The sequence below is a fragment of the Mesoplodon bidens genome, assembly GCF_964165515.1.
Source record: "Mesoplodon bidens genome assembly, chromosome: 2".
Classification (NCBI taxonomy): Eukaryota; Metazoa; Chordata; class Mammalia; order Artiodactyla; family Ziphiidae; genus Mesoplodon; species Mesoplodon bidens.
The window spans coordinates 37030481-37056292 of NC_138177.1; the positions used below are offsets into that span (position 1 = coordinate 37030481).

The following is a 25812-nucleotide window of genomic DNA, read 5'->3' on the forward strand; positions in this document are numbered from 1 at the left end:
CTCAATTTCCATTAGTTAGTTCTTAGTGTATAGAAAAGCAACAGATTTCTGCATATTAATTTTGTGTCCTACAACCTCACCAAATTCATTAAAGAGCTCTAGTAGTATTTTGGTGGGGTCATTAGGATTTTCTAAGTGTAGTATCATATCATTTCAAACAATAACATTTTTATTCCTCATTTTCAATTTTTATTCCTTTTCTTTCTTTTTTTTTTTTTGTATGATTGCCGTGGTTAGGACTTCCAATACTGTATTGAATAAAAGTGGCAAGAGTGGGCAACCTTGTCTTGTGGAACAAGGATGATCTTAGGGGAAATGCTTTTAGCTTTTCACCACTGAGTATGTTAACTGTGAGCTTATCATACATAGTCTTTATTATGTTGAGGTATGTTCCCTCTATAACCACTTTGATGAGAGTTTTTATCATAAACTGATGTTGAATTTTGTCAAAAGCTTTTTCTGCATCTATTGAGATGATCATATGGTTTTTATTCTTCAATTTTTTAATATGGTGTATCACACTGATTGATTTGTGGATACTGAACCATCCTTGCATCTCCCCCTTGATCCTGGTGTACGATCCCTTTAACGTATTGTTGGATTCAGTTTGCTAATATTTTGTTGAGGATTTTTGCATCTATGTTCATCAGTGATATTGGCCTGTAATTTTTGTTTGTGTGTATGTGTGATATCTTTGTCTGGTTTTGCTATCAGGGTGGCCTTGTAGAATGAGTTTGGAAGTGTTCCTTCCTCTGCAATTTTTTGGAATAGTTTGAGAAGGACAAGTGTTAACTCTTCTCTAAATGTTTGATAGAATTCGCCTGTGAGCCATCTGATCCTGGACTTCTGTTTGTTGGGAGTTTTAAAATCACAGTTTCAATGTCAGTACTTGTGATTGATCTGTTCATATTTTCTATTTCTTCCTGGTTAAGTCTTGGGAGATTGTACATGTCTACAGATTTGTCCATTTCTTCTAGACTGTCCATTTTATTGGCTTATAGTTGTTCATAGTCTCTTATGATTCTTTGTAATCTTATGCCATAATATCTTTTATAACCTAATCTAATGATATTTTATCACTTCTGCCATGTTCTGTTGAGTACACAGATCTACTCTGGTACAATATGAGAGGAATTACATAAGGCTCTGAGTACCAGGAGGTGAGAATCATTTGGGGCCATCTCGGAGGCAAGGTACTACATAACAGTAGCCATGTAATTATTATCTGGATGTATAAAAATATATGCTTTTTGTAATTCAGTAATACAATCAGACGTCTAAATCTAATAAAGGCTAGTTTCAAAATACTTACCCTAATCATCATGTTTAATGGCAAAACATTAAAAGCATTCTCTTGCAAACCAGGAAAAAGACAGAAATGCCCACTTTCCCCACTCTACTCACCATTGTTTTACAGGCCTTAGCCAGTGTAATAAGGCAAGACAAGGAAAGAATTTGAAAGGAAGACATGACTCTGTAATTCTTTGGTGATGATATGATTCCTACATGAAAAACTGACAAAGAATCTATGAATAGTTAATGAGAGCAGTTAGTAAAACTTCTAGATATAAGATTATACCAGCAGCAAAAAAGAACATTTATTTTAAAATGATAGCCTTATTGTAGCAACAAAAACTGTTAAATAATCTGGAAAAAACGTACAAGATCTTAGTGGAGAAATTTACAAGAGCTTATTGAAAGACTTTAAGGAAGACTAAATAAATAGCGAGATATAGCCTATTCTTGAATAAGAAAAATCAGGCAAGAGGGTCATGCCCTACTAGATTGAAAAAAATCTTAACATTCAGTTGTAATTATTGAAACAATGTGGTATTGACAAAAAGATTAATAAGTCGATGGAACTGACAAGAAAGCACAGAAACAGACCATGCTTTGGGAACTTGACATACAATAGAGTTTTCAGTTGAGAAAAGATGCTCAGTTGGACCTATTTAAAGTTTTTTCCTCATATCAAACAAAAATAAATTCCAAGTGGATGATTAAAGACTTAAATATGAAAAACAAAACTTGTAAAACTTCTAAGATAAATTACAGAAAACCTTCTTTGTGATCCCATGGTGAAAGAATTTAAGACAGGAAAAGGTGAAACCATAAAAGAAAATATTGCTACTTTCTGTCCATCAAAATACACTATAAAAAGATTAGAAAATGCAATAAACAACCTAGAAGAGACTTGTAATGTATATAACTAAGTATTAGTACTCATAATATTTTTAAATTCTACAGAGAAAATCTAATGGAAATACAAGCAAAAGCCTTGATATTATGAAAGAAAAAACACAAATGGCCACTAAATATATGAAAATGCTCAAAGTCCCTGGTAATCAGAGAAATTCAATCTAAAACTATAATCATATTTCATATCATGTGTACAGTACAGGCAAAACATAAAGGGTGATGAAGATGTAGAACAACAGGTACTCGCATTCACTACCAGCGAAAGTTGGTACAACCATTTTGGAAGATAATTTGGTATTTTTCTGGTGTTCTACTGCTGCATACAAGCCACCCCAAATTTAGTGACTTAAAATAACATTCCACAGTTTCTATGGGTCAGCAACTTGGAAGGGGCTTGGCTGGGCAGCTCTGGAATCATTCATTCAGTTCCAGTGTGTCATCTGGGAGTTGGGGCCACCAGGAACTGGCTGGAATCATTCTTCATGTTGTCTCAGCGTCCCTCCTTGGGACCTCTCCACTTGGGCAGCTAGATTGAGCTCATAGCATGGTGGCCTCCAGCCTCTGTTTGGTCAGAGTCCTTATAAGGAAGCTAAAGTCTTTTAGGAGCAAGTATTTGAGCTAACAAAATAGAAGGTGTATGCCCCTTTATGAACTAGCTTTGAAAGTCACACAGAGTAACTTCCGCCATTCTCTATTGATTGAAAGTTACAAAAGCTCACCCACTATCAAAGAAAGGGGACATAGACTCCACGTCTTGATGGGAGATATGTCAAAGTCACATTGTAAAAAGAGCATTTGGATGGAAGATATTTTTGTTGCTATCTTTAGAAAATATTATGTGCCATAGGCACTATTGACTAAAATTTAATTCACTCCTGGATATTTACCTTACAGAAATTCCTTCCCATATGCATCTGGAGACACAATGCTTTGTAATTACAAAAAGCTGAAAACAACATGTCCAGCAACACTGGAATGAATAAATATACAGCAATACTCTTCATAAGTGAAAGTGAATGAACTCTAACCACACATATTGATATGAAGGAATCACAAAAACAATGTGGAACTGAAAAGGCAAACTGTAGAATATATATATCATTTATATCAAGGTCACAAATAAGTAAAGCTATTTATGCTACTTTATGTTATATTGTTTAGGAATATCTACATTTGTGGTAAACTAGTAAATTATAGAGAAAAGCAAAGGAATGAGTAACATAAAATTCAGGATAGTGGTTTCCTGGAGGGAAAACAAGCAGAAGAATAGTCTGGGAGGGGTATACTGGGAGCTTTAAGGTTCTGGGCTGTTTTATTTCTTAAGCTGAGTGGTAGTTACTTACTGTTCAGTTTAATAATAAACTGTTTGTTAGGTTCTGAATTTGAATTAGGTTTGAAAACAGAACAGTTTAATAATAATATTTAAAATATGTGTATATATTCGTGACAATTCTCACAAAATTCAAAAAATATATATTTATATAAAGGGCTTTGCCGCATGTATAATGAACCTCCTTTCCCAAGAAAGTATATTAGCCAAGTTTAGAAATAGGAAACTTGTTTTCTCCTCTGATAATAGACATTTGAAACATTATTTTTACATAGCACCATTGATATGTTAGACTGGTATGCAAAGTTTGCATTCATTTTAAAGATAAAACATGAGATTTCAAAGACATTGAGTGGGGATATGGGGACAAACGCTTAAATTTCTTGATGAATGGGACATTTGAGTTTATTCTTTCTCTGTAAGGAGATATTCTGGCAGAAAAGTTTTGAGAAGCTCTGAGTCTCCTGGCCAACTTGATTACTCATTATTTCCTGAACACATCCTGTATCTTCTGACTTCATGCTTTGGCTCCTGCCAAACCTTTCAAGACACAAAATTTACTTGGTAAAATAGAGGAGGTAAAAAGCCAACTTGTTCTTGTCCAGAACCAGGATGAATTGATCTACATGCTGTGTTCCTACAGAAGGGAAACAATCCTCTAACATTTGTGCAAGTCTGCCTTATGACCTAAAATTTGAAGACCTGGATCCATTGTTTCATACTGACTCTGCAACTGTACAAACTCAGCCAATAAGAGCTGATTGTTTCCAGCTGATAGCAGTTTGGTGAAATTAATTGTTGCTTGACATTATTTTTGTTATTTAAAATTCATTCAGCCCTGACAACCTATTAGGGAATCTTAGTCAAATTTCTAACAGATGGCTATTTACTATATTGCTAAAACCACCACAGTTATTTCTTGAACTTTTACTGGTAATTTCTGCAGTTAGATTGCAGTGGAAATTAAAGGTGGACTGTTAGAGTATTGCATAGAGGATCTTATATAGTTCCAGAGAGTGGCTTTTCATCCCTGAGTATGAAGTTTAATGTGCTCCTACGTCTTCTTCTAAAACAATATACCGAAAGACATGTCTCATTACCACACATTGCCCAGCCCGACTCCGAGTCAATGAACCTCTCACCTCCATAGATTGTTCATTGTGCCAAAGGATGTACATTAGTGAAGCAAACTGGGTAAACTTGCTCTCTATTGCATATGCTTTAGATGTCTTGAAGGCAAAGGTCTTGACTTCACACCTATCACTCCTGTCTATTTTTGGATTTCTTAAATCCATGATTTCTCAAGAAATCTCTTGAGGTGTACCTCCCACTTCCTACATATATGATTCAGTTAAATTCAAAATCTATTTATTGTTTCCTACACTTACTGTGTTACACACTACACAGGGGAATCAAGAATGGGTAAGACCATCTCTGTTCTTCAGGAACAACAGAGAATTTTGTGTGTGTGTATGTTTGTGTTTGTGTGTGTATACAGGAAGTTGAAGTAGGTGGTTAAAAAGTATATAGATAACTGTAAATAAGGCAGGTCACACATGCTATTTGTAGGCCCACCAATAACATCTGTGGGATTAAGAACCAAAGAATAAATTGAGGTCCACATGCATTATGTTTAAGTCTTTAAAAGTTATAAATCAAATTCACACAGAACTATCAAATAAAATCAAATAAAATATATCTTCTTATATCAACAAATGAACCTTTATAACAATCAACTGGGAAAATATATCTAAAGCTATAACTTTTGTATGACTGAAAGAGAAGTAAAATGTCAAATATTACAATTTAAATATTATTGCATGTGTCTAGATTTTGGGCTGATGATCCAATGATATTTGGATGGGGAATAAAATTAAAACATATGTAATTCATATATTATCATGCATTTATTTCATAACTTTGATATTGCCATCATCAACAAAATCATTAATTATGTTATTATCATTAAGATTTTCATTTTTTGTGCACTATCTACAGTAATGGTTCAAAGTATTAGTATACAAAATGTAGTAGAGTTTAAAGTGTACAAAAATTGAATGTGTGGAATGTATTTTCATTAGGAAAGTACATGTAAAATGTAAAATAAAAATTATTTTAATATATGTTTTAAAAGTTATTTCATTTATAAAATATTAAAATTAAATGGAAAAATAAAATTAATGAATATCAATATTTTAAGTCATATTATTTAAATAAAACTGGCATTTAAAAATGTTTTTCTTTTTGTCTAATGTATTACATGTAGTGAAGTACACAGACCTTAAGCATATAGTTAGAAGAACTTTTACATTTGTGAACACCCATGTAATCACCACCCAGATCAAGACAATATTTCTAACACAGCAGCAGGCTCCCTCATGCCTTCTCTCAACTGATAACTTGGCAAAAGGTAACCACCATTCGGACCTCTATATTAGTTTTTTCTGTATTTAAAAATTACTTTATTTAGATATAATTCACATACCATAAAATTCACCCATTTAAAGTGTACAATTCAATAGTTTTTAGTGTAGTCACAGAGTTGTGCAACCATCACTGCAATCAATCTTACAACACTTCCATCACCCCCAAAAGAAACTGTATCTCTTAGCAGTCACTCCCAATTTCCACTCAATTCTTCCAGCTCTGGGTAACTACCAATGTTCTTTCTGTCTCTACAGATTTACTTATCCTGGACATTCCATATGGATGGAATCATATAATACGTGGTCTTCTGTGACAGTCTTATTTCCCCTTAGCATAATATTTTCAAGTTTTATCCACGTTGAAACATACGTCAGTACTTCATTTCTGTTTATGGATGAATCATATTCAATTATATGGATATACTATGTTTTATTTATTCATTCATTAGTTGATAAGCATTTAGTTTGTTTCCACTTTTTGGTTATTATGAATAATGCTGCTATGAATACTTTGCACAAGTTTTTGTGTGGACAAATATTTCTCTTGGATATATACCTAGGAGTGGAATTGCTGGGTCATATGGCATTTATATGCTGAACTGCTAGGCTGTTTTGCAAAGTGGTTGCACCACTTAAATATTTTTACTGTAAAGTCTATTTTATCTGATATTAATATAGCTACTCCAGCTTTCTTATGATTGCTTTTTGAATGACACATGTTTTTCCATCCTTTTAATTTCAACCTCTGTGTATCTTTGAATCTAAACTGCTCCTATAGGTAGCATATAGATGGATTTTGTTTATTAATGTATTCTGTTCAATTCATTCACACAATGTTATTATTATCGATATAGTTGAATTTATGTCTGCCATTATAATTTTTGTTTTCCGTGTCTCATGTCTTTTTTGTTCATCTCTTCCTACTTTACTCTTTTTTTCTTTAATGGAATATTCCTTAGTGTAACATTTAAATTTCTTTAATGATTTTTTCCCTATATTTTTTGGAGTTATTTTCTTAGTGGTTTCTCTAGGTCTTACCATATCGTCTTAACTGACCAGAGTCTTCTTTAGATTTATACCAACTTAGTTCCAGTAAGATAAAAAAAATCATCTGGTGATTCAGGAAATCTTGAGGGTGTTTTCTTACGTGTGTATATTACCCGAACTATTATTACATCTATGGCAGTGCCTAAAATGTAATACTTTGCTATTTAGAGCTAGAGGCAGTCTATCGAGTCAAGCTGCAGTCTACTTAACAGGGATAGGTGGCACTCTTCCTTGTATATAAAGAAATCTGTTTGTAGAAAAATAAGTGATGACAGCATGCAAGATGACTGAATCACTAAGAGAAGGAATGAAGTTGTGTCTGACCTCTCATTAGTTTGGGATCTGCCCACAATCTCATATTTTAGTTGGCTTCATTAACTCATTCAATATATTTTTCAGGTGGCTCTTACATATTTTGCTGGATACTTCCAGAATACATAAAAAAGAGAGGAGTCCAACTCTCCAAGAGTTTTCAGGGACATACCAATCAAGGTTGTCCTGATTTACACTCTTGCCTCGTACTAACTTTGTCACAAAACCTTAACTCCGGATGAGTCTATGTTTTCACTACGCCTGAGTGCCAATGGAGAAATTACACATATTTGAAATGGGATAAAGATTTGTTGCTTGTTTGGTATCATTAAGGGAGATGTGACCCTTTGAAGAACTGAGATGTTGGACTTCCCTGGCTGAACAGTGGTTAAGAGTTCACCTGCCAATGGTTCGATCTCTGGTCCGGGAAGATCCCACGTGCCACAGAGCAACTAAGCCCGTGTGCTACAACTACTGAGCCTGCGCTCTAGAGCCTGCAAGCCACAACTACTGAAGCCCACATGCCTAAAGCCGGTGCTCCGCAACAAGAGAAGCCACTGCAATGAGAAGCTTGCGCACACAATGAAGTGTAGTCCCCACTCGCCACAACTAGAGAAAGCCAGCAGGCAGCAACAAAGACCCAGTGCAGCCAAAAATAAAATTAATTAATTAATTAATTTAATTTAAAAAAAACACCAACCTTTCTTAAAAAAAAAAAAAAGAACTGAGATGTTTGTATTTTAAAACCCGATTTGGTTCCTGTTCAGTTTCCCGTTCTGGCTCCCTGTAGACCCCAGTGTCTCCTTGTGATATGGCTCAGTCCTCAGGCTCAGGTCACTGTACTCTTCCTTCCCCACATCAAAGTTTAGCTGCATCCCTGGGTGGTAGGACTTTAGATGGCTTTTATCTTTGTGCTTTTCTGTACTTGATTTTATTTTCTGCAGTAAGTATGCATTATTGACACAACCAGCAAAAAAAGTTAGAGCTATTTTTATTGTAAAATTAAACAAATCTTGATTGCTTCTTGTTCAGTTTCTTTAGGTCTCAGTTGGAGATGGACTAGTGCAGCTTAAATATTAACCCGAGTAAAGCTTATTCTTCGTCCTTCTCCAGGAAGCATTTTCTTACTTCAGTCAGCATTAACTCCAGCCACCCAGCCTGCTGTGCTGAAAATCCTGGATACATCCTGAACCACCACATCCAAACACTCTCTAATTCTGTTAATTGTCTGTTTAAATCTCTCTCAAATATGCCCACCCCACTTGCTACTGCCCTAGTTTAGGCACTTATCATCTCTCATCCATAGTACTGTAATGCCCTTCTAACTGGTCTTTCCACCTTCAGTTTCATTTCCTCTAGTACAGTACAGTCTCCTAAATCATGACTCTTCCCTACTTAACATCCTTTACTGGCTCCTCACTGTCTATGGGAGCCTGAGTCAGAATGTCTCAGCATGGTCTACACATTTCTTTTTTTTTCAAGTTTTTATTTTATATCGGAGTATAGTTGATTAACAATGTTGTATTGGTTTCAGGTGTACAACAAGGTGATTCAGTTATCCCTATACATGTATCTATTCTTTTTCAAATTCTTTTCCCATTTCTTAAGCCCTGACACCAAGTTTATCTCTTGCCACTTCTCGGTAAGTAACCTACACTTCAACAATACTCAACTACTTTTAAGTCTCTTGCATAGTTCTAGCTCTAGTTCTGGCTCCCCCTTGTCTTTTTAGCCTTTGACCTTGTTTTTCTTTTGCTTAGAATGTCCCTCTTCCCTTGCCTGCCAATTAAACTTCCTACTGGTTCAGAAAGCTAGAGTCAGGTAGACTTCCTCCATTCAACCTTCCCTCTCTTAGAGTAGCAGGCTGTGATAATCATTCCATCTGCTCCTACTGAATCCAGAAGATAACAACATCAAAAATAATGATAAACCTCAGTGTAGAAAAGTGTAAAATAACTGTTGATATTTATTGAGTACCTCTATATGCCAGTGTCTGTACTTGGAGCTCTGTAGGCACTGACTCATTTCATCCTTACAGTGATCCTGTAAGGTAGGCACTTAAAAAAATTCTTTTTTAAATTTAAATTTTAATTTTTTTATGTCTTTACTGGAGTATAATTGCTTTACAATGGTGTGTTAGTTTCTGCTGTATAACAAAGTGAATCAGCCATATGTACACATATATCCCCACAGCCCCTCCCTCTTGTGTCTCCCTCCCACCCTCCCTATCCCACCCCTCTAGGTGGTCACAAAGCACCGAGCTGATCTCCCTGTGCTATGTGGCTGCTTCCCACTAGCTACCTATTTTACATTTGGTAGTGTATATATGTCCATGCTTTCGTCCCAGCTTCCTTTCCCCACCCCCCCACCCCCGCCACCAAGGTAGGCACTTTTATTATCCCTTCTTATGATAATACTTGTCCTACTTGTCTTGAAATGGCTAACTTATTATCAATCTCCCCAATAGACAGCTGTTTTTATTCATCTTTAGATTCCTAGCAACTAATACAAGTTCTGTACATGTGGTTTTTGGAATGTGATAAAGCCAACATTCATATTTAACCAAGCCTTGATCCCAAGGAGTGAATGATGTGAGATTTTCAGGTCAGTGGTGGGAGAGGCTTGGAGTTTGGGCAGAGGCATTCAGGGTCCCTCCAGTCATATTAAATGATCTTTCCCCTTGAACTAAATGGCATCCTCCTCCTTGCTTAAGAAAACCACCTGGGAGTCACCTTGTTTACCACCTTTCTTCACACCTGCACCTCAGGAAAATATCCTGAGATCCTTCAACTTCTGTTTCTATAGCAACCACCCTAATCCAGGTCACCATCATATATCGCATGGACTTGTCCAATAGCTCTCTATCATTCTCTGGCTTCTCCCTGTTACATTTCTAAACCCCTGCAAGTCATTCTCTACAAAATAGGTTGACTTAAAAAACAAGACAAGACATAACTTAACAAACAAAAAAATCCAAACAACAGGATTAGCCTTCTGCTTAATTTGCCAACCTCAGTCTCATACCCTCCACACAAGGTGTTTCAGGCCTCCTGGCCTTCTGTTCCTCAAACAAGCCAACGTTCAGCATCAGCACTTCCGCACCCATGTCCTCGGTCTAGAATGCTCTTCTTCCCCATAAATGGCATAGCTGGCTCCTTCTCCTCATTTAAGGCTTAGTTCAGATCATCTCCTCAAAAAGTCCTTTCTTGACCACTCTGTTTTGTTTTCTTCTTAACACATCACTACCTGCTATTATTTTATTTACTTTTTTAAAAAATTTATCTTTTCCACTAGAAACATAAGCATCTAAGTGCTGGGCTTCTGTTATATTCATTCCTGTATCCCTAGCACCAAGAACAAAACACAATATTTTTTGAATGAATAAATGAAACAAGGGAAAAAAACGAGTCTTTTTGGTGTGTGTATATAGTGGTGAGCAGTCTTAAAGAAAGGAGTCCTGGTCTTCCCTGGTGGCGCAGTGGTTGAGAGTCCGCCTGCCGATGCAGGGGACACGGGTTCGTGCCCTGGTCCAGGAAGATCCCTTATGCCGCGGAGCGGCTGGGCCCGTGAGCCATGGCCGCTGAGCCTGCGCGTCCGGAGCCTGTGCTCCGCAACGGGGGAGGCTACAACAGTGAGAGGCCCTCGTACGGCAAAAAAAAAAAAAAAAAAAAGGAGTCCCTGTGTTCCTACTGCTCTTAAACTGGTAGGAGGGGAGAGGTGATGTATCAGATCCTATTGTCATCCAGGTGGCAGAATTAGCAATCACAACTGTAGAAGAGGTAAACTGGGTGCGCCTGCCAATGACTGCCAGTCCTGAATTGACTGAACGCTGAAGCCAGGTTCTGCTTCAGGGTGAACATGCTGGGTGCTCTGGGCGGCCAGGGGAACTTATACAAATCTCCTTGTTAAAAGGTCCACCGAGAGTAGTCAGTTTAGGTAACCTTGATCCATTTGTTCACGGCAGCCTGACCGGGTCATGGGTGGCCATCTCAACCTGATAGTGTAGGGTTGGATTGACTAGACAGGCTAGGTTAGCTCGTACTGGTTTGCAGGCTGAGAGTGTGGTCCTTCAGTCCCTGTTGCCCACATCATTCCCTTTTCACCTACCTTTACTCTAAGTTTACCTACGTATTGGCCTTCATAAAATCTAAGCGATCTAAACAGATACAACCTAATTGTATCTAATGTCCTAATCTTTCTGCATCATTATTTTCTCTTTAATTGTGAAGCCCCCTTTTCAATTACTTCATTGCCCCGGTATTTCACTTACCTTACTGTCTCTTTATCTAGTTCGCTGAAGGACACAGTTAAGGACAATTTTCAAAGCATTAAAGCATCCCATGACAAACGCTTCCGGCTAGCGCTTCTAGTTGTCCTAGGGGGTCAGTTCAAACTGCAATAATCCACAGTTCTATAGGCGGATTCTGAGAGTCTCTGGAAGAGGCACCAGACTCGTCAGTCCTGCGCTACCATGCAGTTCCTTTTCGGACAGGCAGCAGGTTGCCTCGGTCCCATTTCTGCAGAACATTGGATCGCTGGGGTACAAATGGAAAGCAAGCTACTGTCACGGAAATCAAGGTCTGCTCGCGCGGCGGTGGGCGGAGCCTGACGGCGGGCGGGAGCGCCAATGAAAGCCTCAGCCGGCGCTGGCCGTGCGCATGACGCTGCGTAGCGGGCTGCGAGGCTGGGGGCGGAGGGGCTGGGGAGTCGGGCGCGTTAACTTCGTTTGCTGTTGGGCTGGTGGCGTTGGTGGCCTGGGGCAGCCGGGGAGCGAGCGGCCAGGAGCCGACCTTCCTGCCAGCCGTGCTGTGACGGTTTCTCGGCTTTGCCCTCCTTTCTGAGGTCCCCGCTGCCAGGCTCTGGTCCCAGGTAATGCCCATGCTCCCCAGTCCCCTCCTCACTTCCTGCCAGGGTCCACCCGCCTCTGCCGGAGAAGAAGGGGAGAGAAGTGGCTGCAACTCCGGCCAGGGGGCCTGGCCTTGTCCTGGGCTGAGGGGAGGGGGAGGCTCCGCGAGTCCTGGGCAGTTTGGGGGATGGGGCGGGCGGGAAAGTTACCTTCGGGCGCCGGTATGGTTGGCAGCCTTTTAAACCTTGGAGGTTTGTTTGGTGTCCCCCCAAGTCCTGTGACATCTCTCAAGCCAGTAGTAAAGAAAGTTATGAATTAAAAACATTTTATTCCTTAAAAAGCGAAACCAAAAACGCACTCAGGGTGTCAGCTTCTGACTGATTTTAGGGCAAAAAAGTGAAGGGATCGGTGGTACTTCAAGACATCGAAATCTGGGTACCAAAACCTTTAATCATCTCATTTTATTTTGAAGTATTAGGATGTGATTAAGTTTCTGTAATTCTTAAATGTTAATAGCCATGCAGTTTAAATGATGTGTATATTTAGAAGTTATTTGTAAGCGAGAAACAACTATAAGCTCTCTTTTCCATGTTTATGTATGAAGTTTACTGGTCACTTAATATTTAAGTGGGTCCTATCTGTTTAAACTAATTTTTTCCCAGAGTCCCTTGAATTCGAGTAGAATTCAACTCGAAGCATTCTTCTTTTTTTCCCCTTGCTTTAAGTTGGGTGGTATTGATGTTAGGGAAGTTGTGTGTTGTTTAGGCATGAGGATGAATTTTGGAAAGAGCTCTGATGCATTCAAGAGTAATCCTTTAAAAATGCACGTGTCTCATTGCATTACGTGCGGAGAACTCTCAAGATTTCACATTCTTAGGATAAAGATCAAAACACTGCTGCCACTCTTATCTCCAGTTAAGTTTGAGCTCTCTGGGCTCCAGCCACACCGGTTTTATTTTTGTTCTTCTAAGAAAGCCTCTTTCTCTTTACTATCTCCTGGTCTTTAGGGGTTTCCTTCACCTCTAATTCGCTCATTTCCTCTAATATCAGCCCAAATATCACTTCTTCAGGAAACCCATCCTGTGGGGGGTTAAACCCTCCTAGCACTCCATTTTTCTTAGCTGCAGTTAATCATCAATTGTAATGAGCTGCGTTAGTTACTTAGATGCTTTGTTTCTTCTACTAGCATGTAAATTTCATGAAGGCTGGGCTAGTCCATCTTATTTAGGTCTTAGTTCTCAGAGTCTGGCCCAGCACCTGGCACAATGAAAGAATGAATGAGTTGGAGGACAGAGGAGGGAACTTCTTTTTTTTTTTTTTAATGATTGCTTTTATTTATTTTACTTTTGGCTGCATTGGGTCTTCGTTGCTGTGCGTGGGCTTTCCCTAGTTGCCTCGAGTGGGGGCTACTCTTCGTTGCGGTGCTCGAGCTTCTCATTGCTGTGGCTTCTCTTGTTGCGGAGCATGGGCTCTAGGCACGCGGGCTTCAGTAATTGTGGCACACGGGCTTAGTTGCTCTTCGGCATGTGGGGTCTTCCCGAACCAGGGATCGAACCTGTGTCCCCTGCATTGGCAGGCGGATTCTTAACTACTGCGCCACCAGGGAAGTCCCAAGGAGGGAACTTATTTATTTATTTATTTATTTTGCGGTACGCGGGCCTCTCAGTGTTGTGGCCTCTCCCGTTGCGGAGCACAGGCTCCGGACGCGCAGGCTCAGCAGCCATGGCTCACGGGCCCAGCCGCTCCGCGGCATATGGGATCTTCCCGGACCAAGGCACGAACCCATATCCCCTGCATCGGCAGGCGGACTCTCAACCACTGCGCCACCAGGGAAGCCCAGGAGGGAACTTTTGAATGAAAAATATGAACTAGAGATTACCTGTTTCCTTTGGGAAGGAAAAGGAAAAAGTTTTTAACAAAGGCCAGTTAACAAAATTTATTTTTGGAATTTATCCCATAGGATAAATGATTATAGTGACCATACAGATGTAAATGAGAATTTGTGTTCTTTAGTTTTGCTAATTGTGACGCAGTTCTTTGATATGTAAATATAGGGTTGTACTAGGGCAAACCTTTATTTGGAAAGAAGAAAGGGAACGTTTATGTTTTGAATTGTATCTGTAAAGTGTTTCTCTGTACCTCTACTGAACCTGGGAGTGATGTAGCAAAGTCTTCACCTAGAGTAGGTGTTCCTGTTCAATGTTTCCTTTTTTTTTTTTTATAGATTTAAAGGTGCTTTTGAAAGCTTAATTAATAAGGAACACTGCAGGCAGGCTAAAGTGAACACTTCTTTCCAACGTGATTCATTTTAGTGGTTCAATCCAATTCTTTTTGTTTCGCTTTCTTAAGGCAAGTTAGATACTACCACACTGAACATTCCAAAACCAGTGAACTGGTTGGATTCTTAAGAAATAATTGTTCAGTGTGTTGTATTTTTAAAAGAGCTAGTCAGCTTTATGCCACTTTGGGTGTAAATGTTTCTACTGCCACTTACTGTCATGTGACTAAGTTTAGTAGTGTTTCTGAATCTTTTGCACCTTTTAAAATGGAAATTTTAAGTGAGGTATGTGATGCACTGACCCTGGCGCCCAGCACTGTAAATGTTACTGGCATGATAAACATGAGTGCCTATTTCCTTTATTGCTGCACCTCTTGTGAGACTAGTCTTATGATCATGATTTTCACTTCCTCAACTCATTTTGCAACCCAATTCAATATGTTTCTTTATCCTTCTTCCTGAAACTAACTATGCATGTAAATTGTAGCTATTAATGTCCCCAAATTGTGAAATATTCAGTGCCCCACGCTCTTTTTTTTTTTTTCCTCCAGTATTTTTTTGGTCCTACCTGAATTTTCCATGGTATTGACCGTAGGTTACCTCTTGTATCTTCTAACTTGATTTGGAACATTGCTGGCTCCTGGTTTTCCTCTAATCTTTCCTAGGCCTTGCTTTTTTACAGTTCTTTAATTGCCTTGTAATATTGGAAAATGTTAACGACTTCTGAAATGGGATAATAGTGGGAATTCCCTGGCGGTTCAGTGGTTAGGACTCTTCACTGCTGTGGCTTGGGTTCAGTCCCTGGTCAGGGAACTAAGTTCCCTCAAGCCATGTGGCGTGGCCAAAAGAAAAAAGGGATAATAGTATCTGCCACATAGATTGTTGTGAGGATTAAATGAGCCAAAGTAAGTACTAGGCAAATGTTAGCTTTGTTATTTCCTAAGTAATCTCTTTTGGTCTTATGACTTATGGTCTCTCCCTGAGACTTCCTTCCTGTGCTTGGCCTTAGCTGCTGCCTATACACCAATGAATCCCACATCTCTCTCTTTAGTCCAGATTTGTATATTCATTTGCCTGTTGGCCGTCATCACTTGGCTGACTCACAGGCGTATCATATTGAACTTATCTACTCATTTCTCTTCTCCTGTAGTTACTTAGCTTAATGGCACACCCGTAGGCTTAGTTAGGAAACTCGCTTGGGATCTGTATTTCCAACTGCCTTCTGGATGTAGGCACCTGGATATCTCATAGATGCCTCAGCTTAATGTTTGTAAATTTATCTGATCTCTCTTATCTCTTCTTCATGAAATCATTTGTCCATTTAAGAAATACTTGTCATTTGAGCCTTACTTTAGGCCTTTATCATTTGTGAGAGCTCATTGTTCTCCCTGTGATCCAGGAGGGCAAAATTTCCCCCTTTACCTCTCTTGAGTTCTCTTTTTTTTTTCCCCAGTATTTGCTTTTTTATTCTGATAAAATATACACATCATAAAATTAACCTTTTTAAAAACAATTTTATTTTATACTGGAGTATAGTTGATTTAACCCCTCTTGAATTCTTGACACAAGGTAGATTAACAGGAGAAAAAAGAATCTTTGATTCATGTGCATGGAGGTCTCATAGAAACAAGACCTAAGAAGTGGCCAAAGTAGGCAGCTTTTATGTGTTTTAGACCAACAATAAATTAGAGAGGAATTGACAGGACAAAGAAGCTTAGGTTTGGGTGCTTAATTAGTAAGGAACTTAAGCAAAGTTTGGGCTTGGGTAGTAAATTAGCAAAGAAGTGGCAGGTGTTTCCTTATACAGGCCTCTGGGCCCTGAACTCCCCATCTCTGGTGATAAGGATGTCTTTCTACCTCCCATTACAGGAAGGGCACCTTTTACATGGCAGATTTATTTCCTGCGTTCAGGGAGACAGAGAGGGGGGTCACAGTCTCCCCCTTGCAACCGCTGTTTCTTCAAAATAATCAGTATGCCACTGAGGCATATTTTGGGGCAGCCCGCCCTGGGCCCCAGCACTGCCAATAGCACATCCTCCACATTGCTGCCTGAGTTCTTACTAAAAGACAGATATCAAGTCAGACAGATATCAAGTCACCCTCTGTTTAAAAGCTTCTATCAACTCCTTGTTTTGTGTGTTAAGTTCCAAACTCCTTAGAATTGCCCCTAAGGGCCCTTGACCTTTTGTCCTTGCCCTTCCATTTACCTTGTGCTCCAGCCTTTTCCTTCTCTTCCTTTAAGATTTAACCTAGATTTTACCTACTTCAGGAAACCTTTCCTAATTGCCCCTAAACTCTATTGGGCATCAGTCCTGTATTCCCTTCATAATGTACATACATCTAAATTGCTGTTCTGTAATACTCCTATAATTATGTTTTTATATCTTTCTCTCACTAGTTTTTCATTCCTTGAGGGCTCAGACTGTTTAATCATCTTTGTATCCCAGGGCCTGGCATGTAGTAGACTTCAATAAAATGTTTGAAATAACGGATCTGTCACCAAGTTCTGTACATGTTCATGTTTTCAGAGTGCTTTTCATCTGGTTCTGTTTTGATGCCTGGCAAACTTCTATGTCTTCTTTGAAATCTGGCTCTAATGTCACCTCCATGAGGACTTATTCAACTTCTCTAAGTGGTTGGTTATGCCTTCTCTTGACACCGTGTGTGCTTAAGTGTGTGAGAACAGTTAATGGAGTAGACCTCTGTATTATTTACAATACATCTAACATCATTGTAGAAAGAGGTGCTTAAAATACATGGATTTTCAGATAATTGACATGTACCTTTTAAGTGTCAAAACTTAAAAAAATTGTTTTTCAAGGCAAATTAAAATTTTTGTCCTTGCCTTCTATGTTTAAAGTACCATAGCCTTTTACAAGGTGTGCCAGGGTCATTAAAGCGTGAACTTCAGGGGAGTTCCCTGGTAGTCTGGTGGTTAGGATTCCAGGCTTTCACTGCTTGGCCCAGGTTCAATCCCTGGTAGGGGAACTAAGATCCTGTAAGCCACATGGAACAGCCCAAAAAACCAAAAACTGAAAAACAAAAAAAACATTATGAATTCAGCTAAAGTCAACAGGTCTGCTTTTTTTTTTTTTTTTTTGCTTTTTGGCTGCGTCGGGTCTTAGTTGCAGCACGGGGGCTCTTTCATTGCCGCGCTTCGGCTTCTCTCTAGTTGTGGCCCACGGGCTCCAGAGTGCATGGGCTCTGTAGTTGTGGTGGCGTGGGTTTAGTTGCCGTGCAGCATGTGGGATCTTAGTTTCCCAACCATGGATCGAACCCATGTCCCCTGCATTGGGGGGCAGATTCTTAATCACTGGACCACCAGGGAAGTCCCTGCAGGTCTACTTTGATACAATGATGTGTTGGGGGACTTATAAGAAACATAAGCCCTTTAACCCTACATGAAAAGGCCTATGCTTGCTTTCTCTTTTTTAAAGTTGATTCCTACTTTTAAAGTTTTCTTTCTTTACGGTTGTCTATATTATACTTCTGGTTGTCACTACTTTTTTCTGTGTGAATTGGGGACAGGATTACCTACCTCACAGGGTTATTGTTAAGTTTAAAGGAGGTAGTGTACACAAAGATCTTATCAGAAAGTGTAGCCAGTGGTAAGTACCCATTAAAAGGAACTTACCAGCAATTCTAATAATGTTCTAATTATTTGAATTGTTTCAGGAGAAAAATCTCTCAAGTTTGAGAGATTTTTCAGGGAAGTAAAAGTCATGGCATTTGTTAGCAAACTTTTTTTCAAAGTCTGTTAGACAGCCTGAGTTTATAATTGAGTCCAGAATGGCAGATGCTGATGAAAGGTCTTAAGCTCTAGAATGGGTCATTTTTATGTACATCCATACAACTTAAATCCCAAACTGGGGTCTATATTTATCTTTTAGTGTTAACAGGTAAAGTTAGAAATGAACATGAGTTCCAACTCTCATACTATCCTCTTAATGATTGTTTCATGAACATGTGAAGGGAAGTTGTTTTACTTCCTTACTGTGTGTGAAAATGCTTGATAACTATTCATTCATTCATGTATTAAGTATAGACTGTTCCAGGCAAAGTTCTAGATAGTTGGGTAAAATGGTGAACAAGTCAGAATTCTGCTTTTCATGGGGATTAGTCTTGTGGGGTAGACAATTAAAACTATAATGTATTGGGAAATAAGTGCACTGAAGAAAAATAAAGCAGGGTAAGGGATAAGACTAACAGGGTGTGAGTGTTTGTTTTAGCTGGGGTAGATAGGGGAGTCCCTGGGGAGGGGACATTTGAGAACTTGAATGAAGTGAGGGGGAAATCCTTGAGGGAGGGTGTCTGGGGGAGATAATCTAGATAGAGGAAATAGTGGACACCTTTAAGTGGGAGTGAACTTGGCTTGACCAAGAAACAGCAGAAGGCCAAAGTAATGAGAATGAGCAATGAGAATTGTAGTGGGAAGTGGAGGTTCGGGAGATGAATGGCAGATCATGGAGGAGTTACTAGACAGTGGTGAAGGCTTGGGACAGAATTCAGTGCCTGAAGGATTTTTGAGCCAGGGGAATGACCTGCTCAGATTTACCTTTTAAAAGGGTACTCTGGGGCTTCCATGGTGGCGCAGTGGTTGAGAGTCTGCCTGCCAATGCAGGGGACGCGGGTTCGTGCCCTGGTCCGGGAGGATCCCACATGCCTAGGAGCGGCTGGGCCCGTGAGCCATGGCCTCTGAGCCTGCGCGTCCGGAGCCTGTGCTCCGCAACGGGAGAGGCCGCAACAGTGAGAGGCCCGCGTACCGCAAAAAAAAAAAAAGGGTACTCTGAGCCCTGTGTGACCAGAAGGGAGAAGATGAGGAGAGACCAGTTAGGCTACTACAGTGAGAGGTGGCGGTGGCTTAGACTGTGGTGAAGATGATGGATGTGGTGAAAAGTTTAGAATGGGGTATATATTTTGAAGGCAAAGTAAAATGGACTTGCTGTTGGATTGATTAAGGGAAAGTAAAGAATCAAGGATAACTTCGGGATTTTTTTTTTTTTTTTTTTTTTTTTTTTGCTGTACGCGGGCCTCTCACTGCCGTGGCCTCTCCCGTCGCGGAGCACAGGCTCCGGACACACAGGCTCCGCGGCCATGGCTCGCGGGCCCAGCCGCTGCGCGGCATGTGGGATCTTCCGGGATAGGGGCACGAACCCGTGTCCCCTGCATCGGCAGGCGGACTCTCAACCACTGCGCCACCAGGGAAGCCCCCTGGGATTTTTGTTTTTAATCTGGGCAAAGACTGACTGCTAGTTCCATTAACTGAATTAGGAAAGACAGAAGAATGGAATTGGAGGGAACATCAGTAGTTCAGTTTTGGTCATGTTAAAGCTTGAGATGCCTGTAAGACATGTACCTACATAAAGGTGTCCAGTGGGCCTTTGGATAGGAGTCTGGAGCTCAGGGAAGTCTGGACCTGCTGAGGAAAGGAAGGTATCACAGTAAGTGAATTGGTGGTTATCAGAGGGTTAATAGACGCTAGAAATTAAAATTATGGACATGCTGCAATTGTTGGTAACAGTAAGTTCTAGGGGAAGATATGACTGGGACATAGGAACAGCTTTTTGGAGAAAGGAAGAGGTCAAGGAGCTTGGAGGCCAGGAGCTTGGATCTAGTACCTAAATGTTGAAGTGAAAGAAGTGTGGAAGAATTGGTGGAAGGGAGAAAGGGGGAGTGAGTGAGGTGTTCCCATCCTCAGTAAAGGAGGGGAGTGATCAGGAAGACAGAACATATAACAACGAGAAGTATCAGGTGTAATAATCTGGCTGAGATATTTAAGGAAGGGAACGAGGAACGGTGACCTGGAAGTAAGAGGAAACGAGGAGGATCACTTCCCCTCCTGTGTTAACAGGAGGGCAAGAAAAACCTATGGTACACCTCACATATAAGGGCAGTGATCCATGTCAGCACCTAGACACCACTTAGAATTAATTACAGTTTGAAGTTTTGACTTTGCAACAGCTAAAGTAGTCTGGCTAGCTAGTGTCTAGATTGGTAAGGGGGTGGATTCACAGTCCTGAATGAGTGGTCAGAAAGTTCAGCTCTCCTTCATCTCACCTGGATGATTGCAGGAGTCTGCTAGGAGGAGGACTGCCAGGGTGTCCCTTTCTGACGCTCTTGCCCTCCTTGTGGTCTGCTCTCTACACAGAGGCCAAAGTGATCCGTCTGTGTAGAGAAGGAACAGTTGAACTGAGCATTACTGTAATTTCCCTCCATTTTCTGCCGCAACAGCCATGCACCGTTACATGCATGGCAGGAGGAGCTCAATTCAGACATCATCTCATAATCTTATGATTTACATGATATGAGGATTTGGTTAAAATTGAGCTGAGGCATAAGTAATAGTTATCCTTCCTAACGTCTGTATGTGTGACAATAACAAAATTTGTTAATGCTTTCTTGGAAGCCACGTGGTGGTTGAGCTGCATTTGAGAAAGTGTATAATTACAGAACTTTATTTACCCTCATCTAGCACATATTAAGAGCAAACACAAGTAGAATTTGAGGGATGATATGACTTTGTGTCATTTAGTGTACAGGGCATAGATATGTAGGGATCAGATTCACTTAATTTTTAAGCTAGGTTGTTAATAGAATATTGGCACTCTAGTGTGTATTATCTTTGTGTGTGTGCAGTAGTATTTTAAACATTCTAGATGAAGAAACAGATTGAGAGGTTGGAGGATTTACCTGAGGATGCAATATGATGGAGCAGAGATGTTAAGTTACCTCTTGGTGTTGTGATACCAAATCTTGTGCTTTCCCCGCTGTGTTATGGTTCTCTCTTCCTGCTAATGGAGGAAATTGAGGCCAAATAGCATAGACTATGACATAAAGCTTTTTATGAAGAGTTAGTGTTTTCTTCTTTTGCTCAGTTCTAAAATGTCGATGGATCTATGGCAGTGTAACTGTGCAAACTCAGTACCTGTGCTTTAGCTTTTTTTTTTTTTTTTTTTTTTTTGCGGTACGCGGGCCTCCCACTGCCGTGGCCTCTCCCGCGCGGAGCACAGGCTCTGGACGCGCAGGCTCAGCGGCCATGGCTCACGGGCCCAGCAGCTCCGCGGCATTTTGGATCCTCCCGGACCGGGGCACGAACCCGCGTCCCCCACATCGGCAGGCAGACTCCCAACCACTACGCCACCAGGGAAACCCTGTGCTTTAGCTTTTGAAGTCAGGTTTTATTCTGTAAACTAGGTTGATGGTTCCCAATCTCATCACCAAGGACTCCTTTTAATTTTTTCATTATTCTACAGGGTACCCAGGCTTAGATTTTTTTTTTCCTTTTTGCCTGTTTGACAGCATTTGTTTGTCAAACTTGGTTTAAATTTTTTTTAACCTCTTCTTTTCACCTTTTAATCAGCAAGAGAGAACTGATTTCTCACTGGGTTGACACAGTCTCAGCCAAAAGCAAAGTAACATTGTTTTAGTTAGCCTGTATTGCTTGCTTGCTTTATGTGATAAATGTATAATTGTTTATTTCAGTTACTGAAATATTCAAAGTAGCTTTTGCATACCCTTAGTCTAGGGGGCCCCCCGCACCCCCAATTAAGAACGATTGTTGTAGGTCTTATTGTTGAGTAGAAGGTATAAAGCTGTTAACAGTGAAGATGATGCTCATTGGCATTCTCCCAGCATATATTTTCCTCTTGATTCTCTGAGTTTAGAGAACTTATTACTCAGAATAATTGGTTATGGTATTAACTGGTACATCACTTTCTGTACTAATATATACCTATCATATTCCAGATACGCCCCACTAGATTTTGGGAATTCCAAGAGAAGATACCATTTAGTCTTTGTCTTTAAGAAGCTTATGCTGAGTGTAAGAGGCAGGTAGTATTGCTCACTGCGTATCTTAGTGTGACAGGATGTACAGGGTGCAGTTGGACTACAGAGGAGGGTGAGGTGAGAGATGGTGGTCAAAGAAACCTTAGCAGAGGAGGTGAGTCAAGGCCATCTGGTGTTTACAGTGTAGGCTGTGGAATCCAGTAGTTATGATTTTGAATCCCTGTCTGCAGTTGGAGAATTATATGATTTGGAGCAAATTAAATCACCTCCCTAACCTATATTTTTCTCACTTGTAAGATGAGCTAATGCCTACCTCTGAAATTGTAAAGGCTGAATAAGAAAATTTACAGGGTTTAGCAGCACAGTGTCTGGTAGGGACAAAACAGCTGCTCATTAAGTCAAAACTGTTGTTATTACTGCTGCTGCTGGGACTGTTACTTTGAATGGTGAGTAAGATAGCTAGAAAGGGCAGAGGAGAAACAGCTTTCTAGAGACAGGAAAGAGTGTATGGGAAGACATGGTGACCAAAGACAATATTGGGGGAATAAAGTAGTAGTACCTACTTTAAAGATTATATAGAGATTAAAATAATCATACACGTAAAACACATAAGCACTCAGAAGTAGAGTCCCTATTTTTAATTCCACACTATTAACTCCTGTATAATTCCTTTTTGAAACATCTTTGTTCTTTTTGCATCTTTTCTTTTTCTGTTTTTGTCCCTGATTTCTTTTCTACTTCTTGTTGTCTTACTTGAGGGCATCCCTCAGAGTTTATTGTCAGTTCTCACTTCTCTAATCTTTTCTGTTGGAGAATTAGATGTTCTTCTGGCTTCCTCTGTCACTGTTACGCAAATTATTTTAAAATTTACCAGTTGCCCTGACCTCTTTCCTAGGTTCCTCTTTTTAATTGGATCTTATTGGTCTCCTAAATTTCTACTTGATATATTCATTTACTATTCCATAATTCTGTTTCATTTGATTTCGGAAAAAAATAGAAGGAAACTGATCTAGATTTGTCAGATTTTTACTTTGCCAAGCAGTGATATTTAAGAAAACAATCAAGCTCACCATGTACTCCATTTCATACAGAAAAGGACATTTAAACATAACCATTTAAAAAGACCATAATCTTAGAATTTTAAAAATAATGTAGTGAATACTTCATTATGTTTTGCTTCAGACTGCTGAAAACTTCTACATAGTAAAACACTGCTTTGGAGTAAACCTTGTACTGTCCTGATATTGATCTGCCTAAAATTTGATTTTGATTATATTTTTCAGTGCTTAAAATGTCTCACTACTGCCTAACTGAAAAAAGTCCTAATTTGTTAGGCCTTTACAGTTTGACCCCAGTTCTTTTTTTTAAGTCTTTTTCCCTCACCACTTTTCTGTTACCAACTTAAAAAAAAAAAAATCCAAATAGTGGGTGGTGTTTGTAGTTTGGATCTGACCCAGGTTCAAATCTGACCCTTCCATTAGCTTTGTGGACTTGGGCAAGTTACTGTAATAAGAAGAAGCAAACAGCCCTTGGTGTCCTGGAGCTGCCCTGATGCAGTCAGCTAGGCCTTGGTGTTGCTGTGACCTAGCCTGGAACTTAAGAGCTAGGTCTTCTGGGTATTCTGTTGAACACAAGCGGTTTCACTGAACATCAGCATCACACAAAGCCATTCTTTGAATATGATGGGTCAAGACAAGAATAAGACCATGTTATAATAATGTCTTAACACAGGTAAAGACATGAATGTTGCCCAAATCACAAAATACCCAACCTTCCCCTCTCCAGGCTACTGGGAATGATTGTTGATGCTTTACAAATTACAGCTTTAGCCTCCCTCTGGTCTGCCTCCCCACAGAGATTTGTTGGTATACCCAGTCAGCAAATTGTCCTCGCTTTCTGCCAGCACTCAAGCCAGAGTGAACCCCCGCTTCTTTGGGCTCTCCCCCAAAATCACTTAGTCAAATCCAAATCCTAAATAAGTCCTTTCTAATATTCTCTTACCAAGATGCCCCACAGTTTCCCGTGATGTGCATTCCTGATAAATTCAGCTTGTTCAGCCATTGGTATGTTCCTGGTGTGTGGGTGGAAGGCATTGGCAGTAACTACCTGGAGCCTTACTTTTTCTCATATATGAACCAACAGTAGCAACAGGTTTTTTGCAGAGTTTTGAAGATCAGATGAGAAAACTTGAAGCACCTAGCAGAGTCCTGGTAGTAATTACTCAACAAAAGCTTGTTTCTTGTCCTCTGGTGAAGTAGTCTGATCAGTCATGGTCCCCTGAACAGGGCTTACAAGGACCTTGTTTTCATCCTTTCTCACCCATGAAGTGCTCCATTCTCGTCCTTCAAGACTCAGGTCACATACCTTCTGTTCTGTGAAACCTTTGCACCTCTTAATGATCTCTTCTGTCTCTGCACTTCAGGTATGTATTGTTTTTACCATTGACTTGACTATTGATTGTGCTCTACCTTGTGGCATCTTTGTACTTAACTTTTATTTAATTCTTAATTCTTCATGTACTTATGCCTTGTTTGTTCAACTAAATTTTCTTTAAGAATGGAGGCTGTGTTTTGAAACCAGCCAATTACTTTATAAAGACCAATTTCTTCATATTTGTTATAGTATCTTGTACTCGGAAAATGCTTAAATGTGATTAAAGTAAAACAAAAGGAAGAGAATATATCATTTGTTGCCTCCCCTAAAAATATGGTGATATTGTGAAATTTGCCTAAGCCAGATACTTAAAGCTTTTTTTTTTTTTTTTTTTTTTTTTTTTTTGCGGTACGCGGGCCTCTCACTGCTGTGGCCTCTCCCGTTGCGGAGCACAGGCTCCAGACGCGCAGGCTCAGCGGCCATGGCTCACGGGCCCAGCCGCTCCACGGCACGCGGGATCCTCCCAGACCGGGGCACGAACCCGTGTCCCCTGCATCGGCAGGCGGACTCTCAACCACTGCGCCACCAGGATAGCCCTACTTAAAGCTTTTTATATCTTCTTTCCTAGACAACACGATGGTGGGCGAAGAGAAGATGTCTGTAAGAAAACGGCTGTCAAAGTCCAGTAAACATGCTGAGGAAAAGGAAGAAGGCCAGAGAGACTGTACAGAGGAGTCCCAAGAGGCACCTAGTAACGGTGAGGCCTTTACTGTTTCTGAGGTGAATTAATGAAATAGGCAGAAATTCAGTGTTCTAGAACAAGGATTGCCATCTCTTTAGCTCTCTTATAAATGGATATGCTGGTAGGCACTGTAAAGTGCAGGGGAGAAAAATAAATTGATTAAGAGAATAGAAAGGAACAATTTGGTTTAGTTGCCAGTCACAGCTGCTTTAGATACTGCTGGTGGCACTGGTGTGTAAATTGCTGCACCTCTCATAGAGGTGAGCTTTATTGATGTAAGTGGAGTTTACAGTGTATGCTTTAATTTAGTTTTATATATCTGGTAACGAAGAAACTAGAAAGTAGTTAATTAATTCATTGAACATTTTTGGGGTATCTACTATGTTTTAGACATCATTCATTCATTTATTCATTCCTTCAACTACCTAACCTGTCAATAATTATTGGTGTCCTGCTAGGTGTTGGGGCTAC

At 39.9% G+C, this 25812-nt stretch overlaps 1 protein-coding gene and 1 long non-coding RNA gene across 4 annotated transcripts in view; one reads left to right on the forward strand and one right to left on the reverse strand.

Moving 5' to 3' along the window:
* The window catches only part of LOC308611958, a 37087-nt gene extending 25201 nt beyond the window's left edge, over positions 1–11886 (reverse strand). The window contains exon 1 of the long non-coding RNA XR_014015051.1: positions 11585–11886. This is a non-coding gene — a long non-coding RNA (uncharacterized lncRNA). The remainder of the gene's footprint in view (positions 1–11584) is intronic.
* Positions 11887–12008: 122 nt separating this feature from the next.
* Positions 12009–25812, forward strand: part of SOAT1 (sterol O-acyltransferase 1) — a 56556-nt gene continuing 42752 nt past the window's right edge. Inside the window, exons 1-3 of one of the 3 annotated variants that reach the window (XM_081216172.1) lie at positions 12009–12183; positions 24512–24648; positions 25228–25356. In XM_081216172.1, coding sequence (XP_081072298.1) covers positions 25236–25356 — 121 coding nt within the window. In that variant the 5' untranslated portion in view covers positions 12009–12183; positions 24512–24648; positions 25228–25235. The remainder of the gene's footprint in view (positions 12184–24511; positions 24649–25227; positions 25357–25812) is intronic. The other 2 variants (XM_081216173.1, XM_081216174.1) reach the window with 2 other exon arrangements.